This window comes from Vigna radiata, chromosome 1, assembly GCF_000741045.1.
Source record: "Vigna radiata var. radiata cultivar VC1973A chromosome 1, Vradiata_ver6, whole genome shotgun sequence".
NCBI lineage: Eukaryota > Viridiplantae > Streptophyta > Magnoliopsida > Fabales > Fabaceae > Vigna > Vigna radiata.
Genome location: NC_028351.1, coordinates 4,897,612 through 4,907,344, shown reverse-complemented (window position 1 = coordinate 4,907,344; position 9,733 = coordinate 4,897,612). Strand labels below are relative to the sequence as shown.

The 9,733-nt window shown below is 34.8% G+C and overlaps 1 protein-coding gene and 1 pseudogene across 1 annotated transcript; both read left to right on the top strand.

The window, feature by feature from the left end:
* Positions 1-1,181: 1,181 nt before the first annotated feature.
* On the top strand, positions 1,182-3,673 carry LOC106769715 (UV-B-induced protein At3g17800, chloroplastic). The gene is made up of 3 exons (XM_014655447.2): positions 1,182-1,473; positions 1,736-2,022; positions 2,515-3,673. Exons 1-3 carry the CDS (start codon positions 1,366-1,368, stop codon positions 3,329-3,331), a joined length of 1,212 nt encoding a protein of 403 aa, XP_014510933.1. The 5' UTR covers positions 1,182-1,365; the 3' UTR covers positions 3,332-3,673.
* Positions 3,674-7,818: 4,145 nt separating this feature from the next.
* On the top strand, positions 7,819-9,480 carry LOC111241881 (annotated as a pseudogene).
* Positions 9,481-9,733: the final 253 nt, after the last annotated feature.

Below are 9,733 nucleotides of genomic sequence, written 5' to 3'. Positions count from 1 at the left end.
AATAATTAAAATAAAAATTGTATAATTTAGAGAGAGAGTAAAATTACAAAAGATTATGTATATATAAATTATATTAGTTCTAAAATTTAATTTGAAGTTTTGGACTGAGCCTAAAATTTAATTAAAGTTTTGGAGTGGGGCTAAACCCACTTTAACCCTGACCCTAACCACTTGAGAGGGGGTTTTGGGGGTTGGAGCTTTTTTCTGGCCCCCTACTTAAGGGACTTCTTAAAATAGAGCTTTTTCAATAGTGGGTTGGGGCTGACCCTGGAGCCATGGGTTAAATTGACACCTCTAATTGTTAAAACATACAAAAGTACCCAATCAAAGGATAAAAATAATCATATTATCCAAAAAAAAAAGAGGCAAACTTTACAAAAAAGAAACAAAAACTTTTACTAAACGTGTTGGTGAAAGAAAAAAAAAATCGAAAACTAAAAGTGAATTACAGATATTCTTAAAGGTATAATCATATGCAACCATTCTAACTTAAGGATGCAACATCTCTCAATTAAAATGACTAATAAATGATGCAACTATTATATATTAGTCATTTAAAAGATTTTTTTTTTCTAATAATTTTCCTTGGTATAGTAAAGCTTCCTTTACATAAAAACAAAAAAGGAAGATGTGGAGGCTATTTTGAACAGAAATTATACTGGAATCAAAACAATACACGATGACAGGTGTACCACAAAATTGAGGCACGAGTGGCCAATTTTGGACCTCAATCACTTGTGATTTTGTTGCAGCACCAAAAAATGAATTAAAATAAAAACGCTGAAAGATCTTATTTTCCTCACAAAAACACGTTACATGCTATTCCCGAACACTCTAATCCAAACGTGTCTCTCCTTCGCACTAAAATAATATCTTCTCTTCTCTTCTCCAATTTACCCATGCCTATGTATAAAAACCCTTACAAGGACCAAACAATTAAAACTGTTACCCCAGTCATCAAATTCCAGTAATCATCATTTTCTCATCAATACTACATCTGTATTTGATTCACTCAAATCATTCAAACTTTTTACCTATTAACATAATTCAGTTACTTAAGATAATCCAAATGTAATTTCATCATTAAAGCAATTGTGAAATTTAGTTCCGAGGGTTGAATGGTCATTTACGCAATTGTGGGCCCGCAAAGCACAGGAGACGCCCTATAAATCCTTCTTCACGTGGCATTATGGTCTCTCCGATTAACGCAGAACGCACACCAGAATTGAATTCAATCGAATCGAATCATTCATTTATAACCATTTTCTCTTTCTCTAGGGTTTCGTTTCTTCTGCGCTTACTTTGTTCATTTCGTCTCTGAATCCATCCAGCTTTCAGCTTCTTGGTGACCTCTCCGACTTCTAAATGGACGTGGCACTCACTGCTGTCCGCTCACCGGCGGTAGTCCTCGGAAGACCGATCAGCGCCTCCGCCTCTGCACGCCTCAGTTCCACTTCTAGGTTTTCCAGAAAGGTATCGTTTCTGTGATTGATTACGTGTTCTGTTTGTTAACTGTTATCCTCGTGAGGTGATCTGATGGATTGCCGTTTTAGTCATCTTTTGCTGGTAATAGTTGGAATTAGGGAATCGGAAATGCTTTTCTAATCTCATTGACATAACACGATACTTTGTAAGTGGAATGAAGTAAGCATAAATGGAACCAAACACCGTGTCAAGAGATTGATATCATTGATTAATTATCATTCACCTGCTTTTTGTTGTTGATGTTTTCCAGCTTTGCTTCACTTCACTTTCTATCCCCAAGCAAGGTCGTAGAAGAGGTTTTGTAGTTAGAGCAGCTTCGTCATTTCCCGAGTCATTTGAATCGGATGCCCATGCCAAGATTGCTCCTCTTCAGTTGGAGTCTCCGATTGGGCAGTTTCTTTCTCAGATTTTGGTAGATCACCCGCATCTTGTGCCTGCTGCCGTGGACCAGCAGCTTGAGCAGCTCCAAACTGACCGGGATGCTGATCAACAAAAGGAAGAACCTTCTGCTTCAGGCACGGATTTGATTTTGTACAGGTTTGTTTCATCCTCATGTGTCACACTCTCTTAAGTTTCTCGTAATAAATCTGACAAACTTCCATCCTTGCTCATTTTGGCATCCATAACTTGTATGAATGAAACATATTCCATTAGATAGCAGCAAATCATTCTGATGTTCTCTATGATTTAGGTTTGGTGTGAAGTATAATTTGTATGATGTGCGTGTTCAATTCTTTTGGCTTTTTTATGGTTTGACTACAGGTGTTGTACGTTTAGATATGTAAGAAATTTTCCCAAACTACACACCTTACTGTATTATATTCCACTGGAAGTTAAAAGACTAGTGAAATATAAATTAAACACACGTTAATTTTCTACATCACTTCAAGGCTTTGTTTGATGTATTATATTAGTATGTGGTCCACGTTCAATGTGGTTCCACTTAAGATCTTTTATTTATAAATCTGAAAATGTTTGTCTTAAAGAAACCCGTTGTTGATCATTGTGATGGCTTCCAAACCTTTCCAGGAGGATTGCCGAGGTGAAGGCTAATGAGAGGAGGAAAGCACTCGAGGAGATCTTGTACGCATTGGTGGTGCAGAAGTTCATTGATGCTAATATTTCTTTGACACCATCTGTAACCCCAGATCTGTCTGGTAAGATTGATTTCTGGCCAGATGAGGATGGTAAACATGTGAAGCTTCACTCACGTGAAGCGTACGAAATGATCCAAAACCACCTGACCCTCATTATGGGTAACAAAGTAGGAGATATAGCATCCATAGCTGAAATCAGCAAATTCAGGGTAGGGCAGGTCTATGCAGCATCAGTGATGTATGGTTATTTTCTTAAGCGAGTTGATCAAAGGTTCCAGCTGGAGAAGACAATGAAAGTTCTTCTAAATGAAACGGAAGAAGAGAATAGCGTTCAACAAACTACGATGGATAATGCGAGACCCGGTATTGAAGTAGACACTTCTAGAGGGATGTCTCATCCTGAAGTATCCACTTGGCCTGGTGGTGACGTGAGTGCTGGTGGATTTGGCTATGGTATAAAGGCAACCAAATTGCGCAACTATGTGATGTCCCTTGATGGAGATACCCTGCAAAGATATGCAACAATTAGATCCAAAGAGGCTATCAGCATCATTGAGAAGCACACAGAGGCACTGTTTGGAAGACCTGAAATTGTTGTAACACCCGAGGGGTCAGTCTCTAAGGATGAAAACGTGAAAATTAGCTTTGGTGGTTTAAAGAAACTTGTTTTAGAGGCTGTGACTTTTGGTTCTTTTCTCTGGGATGTCGAGAGCTACGTGGACTCAAGGTACCATTTTGTCTTGAACTGAGGAAAGCTTTGTAGGTGTATACTCCTCAGAGCCCAACAGGTTGAGCCTTGTGTGCATTGGGGAAAGCTTTGTCCTTATGAGTTCTGTTTTCTCCCATACAATACAAAACACAGATTACAGTGTGTCGGTACTAACTGATGAAGTATATTTTAAATGTGATTCGAGGTTAAAGTCCAATTATTGTTTCTCTAATTCATCTGTATATACTGTACTATAGTGACAGTGGCTCTGGATCTCATTAATAAAGGCAAAGGTTATCTTCAAGGTATATTTTGCTTATTTATCCTAAGCCTGTGATTGGCTTATTGTATGATAGTTTGTTGTTATTTGCTGTCTTGGTTAGATGGTTGGATTTTTCCTATTTAGGTTTATGGTTTACAATGTATTTGAGATAATGGTATACTTGGTTGATAACTTGTCAGATGGATGGGTAAATGACTTTGAACACATGGGAAGGCTATGGTTCAGAGTAGAAGTGAGTAGGTACCAATAGTGCCCAATTTGTAATTTAATGATCTAATACCCTATAATTAAACGGTAGTATACTTTTTCTTACGATAGTTAATACTTTAAATTATTAACTATTAGCTGATGCATGACGGCGTTCGATTCCCGTCTTATGCATTTAATAGTAATTGGTATAAAAATTTATAGAAATCACTAACTGTAATGCCTTTTTCTTGCATCTTTTTTTTCCATCAAATTCAAAAATTTGATGTGTGTGTCTATATATATATATATATATATATATGAACATGCTGTAGAAATCACTATGAACATTTTTCCGTTCCATAAACAATGAGACATTACAAAAATAATTGTGTTGTTTCCAATTGAATTTAAACTTTTATTTGATAATTTGCATCTTATCTTATTAAATGTATTGTTGGTAATCAAAATGAAACTTTGAATATCATTAGAGAATAATCAACCCTAACTGTATAGTATTGTTGAAACGTTTTCTTTAAAAAAAAATATTTTGACTATTCACATCTTTATCCAATAAAAATTGAAATAATAAATATAATAATAAAAAGAATAAATAATTGAATTCCCTTTTGTAGAATGAATAAAATCTCAATAGTTAAGATAATTTTAAAAAGGGTTAAATATGTTTTTAGTCCCTATACTTTGGGATGATTTTGGTTTTAGTCTATTTTCAAACTATGGTATAATTTAGTCCTTCAACTTTAGAAAACTTTGATTTTAGTCCTTTTTACTAAATTTTTTTAACTTTATTTTTTGTTTCAAGCACGTTTCTCGGTTAACATTAAAGCAAAAATGTGTCAAACAGTGTAAACAATCCAAATGCTATAATGAAACGTACTTGAAACAAAAAATAAAGTTAAAAGAATTTGGTAAAAAGGACTAAAACCAGAGTTTTCTAAAGTTGAAGGACTAAATTGTACTATAGTTTGAAAATAGACTAAAACCAAAATCATCCAAAGTACAGGGACTAAAAACATATTTAACCCTTTTAAAAATTCATATTAGTTTGATGTTTCTAATTACATTGACAAATAGATTGTTAGCTAAATCTAAATAATATATGTTTTTTATATTGATAATGCTTTCTTTCGTCAACGTGTTGGATTCCTTTTTAATGGAGGTAGGAGGTCAGTACTCAATGATTCTTCTAAAATTTTAGTTTTCTTTTGGAGTATTCATAGGTGGACAGTGATTAAATTTGGACTCCTTGGAGAGCTTCTTCGGCTTCAGGCCACCTCCTTTGTCTCCTTAGTCTTCTTGTTGTCCCTTCGTACCCTACCAACTGATGAGGCAGTTGCCTCCTCCTCCTTTGCGAAAAACGCGTATTTCTTCTATGTGCATAAAATCAACTACTCTTTCTTGTAATTGCCCATACTATGTCACTTGATGAATAAAAAGCCATGGTATTTACAAAGGATCGAAGCTGTTTGTCCGGATTAGTTGATCCACCAAGAGGTATTTTTCTCTAGCATTGGTGCCTCCATCATTGCAACCGTGAATGGGTACAAACCTTCTAAGATCGTTTTGGACATAATGGGTTGTCCTGGCCACGACGCTACTTGCCTCCTGTCCTATTATGTCCGACTCTCCTACCTGACTACTCTCCCTCATAGGAACATGAGTAGGCAATACCGACTGTTGGACAGATTGTTACCTCCGCCCGATAGTACCGTTGACTTTTAAGGTTGTTATCTCCGCATTGTGTGTCCTCTGCATCTCTTGCATTTGTCTCTGTATATCTCAAATCAACTCTATCAAATTCATTGATCTCCCATGTTCCTTGTAATTATCATTGGGTTTCTTCTCTCATCCTCAGATCCCACAATAGGCGTCAAAATGTTTCAGTTTTAGAGATCGAGGATCGATATCCTTGCTTCACAATTTTGTTCTTGTAAGTATTGATTACCAACTTGCTTGCTGTTACTCTTGAATCCATCAGTCCACCTACCTACAGAAAGTACTTTGACACCTAAAGTCAACAATATTTCTCAAAGAATTTAGTAAAGAGAACAATGAAAAAAGTGTCATTTATCTTAATGTCAAACCTGAATTTATATGTCTCATAATTAAATCAAACCAATTAATTGTTCATTAATAATTATTATTATTTTCATTAATCATCAATGACTACTATCGTTATAGATTATCCTTTAATTATCTTATTTATTGTTGAGTTGTTGGTCAACGGCTGAATCCATTGAAGCAGTCATTCAGTACAAATGTAACATCTGTTCATATTAATTTAAGTTTAAATGTCAATAAAATAATAACACCAACACCCTTTCAAATGTATCATATTACATTACTAACATAATATCAAAGGCGTTAGGTTGTCTATGTCATATAGAAGAGACTCATTCAGTGATGGAAGAAATTTTACAGAAGAGGAGCGTATAAAAAATCACTAGAAGTGTCAATTTAACCCATGGTCCCAAAACCAGCCTCAACCCATTATTAAAAAAAGTCCTATTTTAGGAGTCAGAAAAAACCTCAATCCTTAAAACCCCATCTCAAGTGGGTTAGGATCAGGATTAAAGTGGATTTAGCTCCACTACACAACTTTAATTAAATTTTAGAAACAATATAATTTATATATACATTCTCTCTCATGTTTTGTAAATTAAACGTTATTATTTATTTAATTATTTCTAAAACTTACTATATTGATAAACTAAAATAATTATTTATAACAAAAAAAATCATTTATAAAATTAATAAAAATTATTTATATTCATTTTTATAATTATGATGAATCAAAGTGACACCACTCTTTAAAGAACTTGCAGAAGAAGTGAGGGCCATGATGAAAACCTAATATAAATTATTTTTCGAAAAATATATATATATTAAAGAAGAAAAATCATTCTTAGTCATTACTTGTCTGTTTTCCATGTACAAGCATAGACTCATAGAGATTCCTCGAGTGTTTAATTTAAAATCTACTATGTGTTTTTAATAATATTTCCATTTATTTTATATAGTGAATATTTGTATTTTTATATGCTTTCATCACTTTAGGTACAATTATTTTAATTTTTTGTTTATTGTTCTCGTAAAAGTTTTTTAATTTACAGTATACGAAATACACAATTAATTTTACATATTTCATTTTAAATATCTTATTTTAGAAAGTCTCAAACTCTCTTGACGTGTTAGCTACTGAAAAATAATTGCACATGAGAAATAGTGCCCGAAATTGAATTGAAAGCTCTGTACACCTGGACATACATGTCTGAATCATGACTTTGTTCATCATAATAATTCAATATATATATATATAATTCTATCTCTTCAATTTATGAAATCATTTTTAACTCAGGTTATTGCAATAAATAGTAGTGATAGTAGGTATTCTTATGCAGTTTAAGTTAAGTTTAGATTTATTGGTATAGAATTGACTATTTTTTTTTTTATTATTATTATATTTTTTTTCACGGTAAAAAAAAATTTATAAACTAATCCTGACCCATAAGGTTTTAGAAACTTTTAATCCTGTAGGTTTTTTCAATAAAAATTGTTTTTATCCTGTGAGTTTTTTTACCCCAAACCTACGTGAACTATGCCCAAATCATATAAAATGTATTAACGATGAAAAAGGAAAGATATGTATGATATGTAATGAAATGAATAAGAGTGACCAATGAAAGATTACTGTCCTTAATAATGAAAAAAATATCTGATGTATGGCTGAAGATGACAACGTAGTAATGGTTGAATATTCAAATATGCTGAATTGGCTTATGTTAGTTGGTTGAATTGAATTGAATCATTGATATTAATATTATATTACAAAAATTGTTTTGGAATGTTAGCTTTGTAACGTTAGATTGTTATAAAATATTATTATAATATTAAAAGAATAAAAGAACGCTGTGCAACGTTCTAATTGCAACGTTCCAATTGCAACGTTCAAATGCTTTTGGCCAACGTTATAATGATAACGGCTAATTTCTTTTTGTTGCAACGGTCCTCTGCTTTTCCTATAAATACAGTACCTCATTTCTTTCCAAGAAAAAAAAAAAACACAGAAGCAAAATTTCAATCTCTACTTTCTCTCTTAAAATCTTTCTCCTTATCTCATATCCTGGTATATACTCGTATAGAGTTTCTACACCTCAGATAAATACTCTTTGAGATTTTGTCAGCAATTCTTACAACACTTTGTTTATTTTGTCTCTGAATCCATCAAGCTTTCAGCTTCTTGGTGACCTCTCCGACGTCTAAATGGACGTGGCAATCACTGCTGTCCGCTCACCGGCGATAGTCCTCGGAAGACCGATCAGTGCCTCCGCCTCTGCACGCCTCAGTTCCACTTCTAGGTTTTCCAGAGAGGTATCGTTTCTGTGATTTATCACGTGTTCTGTTTGTTAATTGTTATTCTCGTGAGGTGATCTGATGGATTGCCGTTTTAGTCGTCTTTTGCTGGTAATAGTTGGAATTAGGGAATCGGAAATGCTTTTCTAATCTCATTCACAATACACGATACTTTGTAAGTGAATTGAAGTAAGCATAAATGGAACCAAACACCGTGTCAAGAGATTGATATCATCGATTAATTATCATTCACCTGCCTTTTGTTGTTGATGTTTTCCAGCTTTGCTTCACTTCACTTTCTATCCCCAAGCAAGGTCGTCGAAGAGTTTTTTGTAGTTAGAGCAGCTTCGTCACTTCCCGAGTCATCTGAATCGGATGTCCGTGCCAAGATTGCTCCTCTTCAGTTGGAGTCTCCGACTGGGCAGTTTCTTTCTCAGATTTTGGTAGATCACCCGCATCTTGTGCCTGCTGCCATGGACCAGCAGCTTGAGCAGCTCCAAACAGACAGCGATGCTGATCAACAAAAGGAAGAGCCTTCTGCTTCAGGCACGGATTTGATTTTGTACAGGTTTGTTTCATTCTCATGTGTCACACTCTCTTAAGTTTCTCGTAATAAATCTGGCAAACTTCCATCCTTGCTCATTTTGGCATCCATAACTTGTATGAATGAAACATATTCTATTAGATGGCAGCAAAACATTCTGAAGTTCTCTATGGTTTAGGTTTAGTGTGAAGTATATGATGCGCTTGTTCAAAGCTTTTGGCTTTTTTATGGTTTGACTATAGGTGTTGTACGTTTAGATATGTAAGAGTTTTTCCCAAATCACACACCTTACTGTATTATATTCCACTGGAAGTTACAAGAGTAGTGAAATGTAAATTAATTTTCTGCATCACTTCAAGGCTTTGTTTGATGTATTATATTAGTATGTGGTCCACGTTCAATGTGGTTCCACTTAAGATCTTTTATTTATGTATCTGAAAATGTTTGTCTTAAAGATTCCCGTTGTTGATCATAGTGATGGCTTCCAAACCTTTGCAGGAGGATTGCCGAGGTGAAGGCTAATGAAAGGATGTGCAGAAGCTCATTGATGCTGGTGCAGAAGTTCATTGATGCTAATATTGATTTGTGGCCAGATGAGATGAGGATGGTAAACATGTGAAGCTTCACTCACGTGAAGCATACGAAATGATTCAAAACCACCTGAGCCTCATTATGGGTAACAAAGTAGGAGATATAACATCCATCGTTGAAATTAACAAATTCAGGGTAATTCAGGGTAGGGTAGGTCTATGCAGCATCAGTGATGTATGGTTATTTTCTTAAGCGAGTTGATCAAAGGTAGGTTCCAGCAAATTCAGGGTAGGGCAGGTCTATGCAGCATCAGTGATGTATGGTTTTGCGTGGTGGTCGACATTCTCGTTGACTCCGAAAGAAGCCTTTGCTCTGGGTGTTCTCGAGTCCCTCTGCGGTTGTTAAGAAGGAAGAGAGAAGGGCTTATGGCAATGCGTTGGCGATTCTCTTCTGGTATGCAAGTGGGTGCCTTTCAGAAGCTTTCAAGAACCTTAAAAAAAGATCAATGTTGGAAGGTACGATGT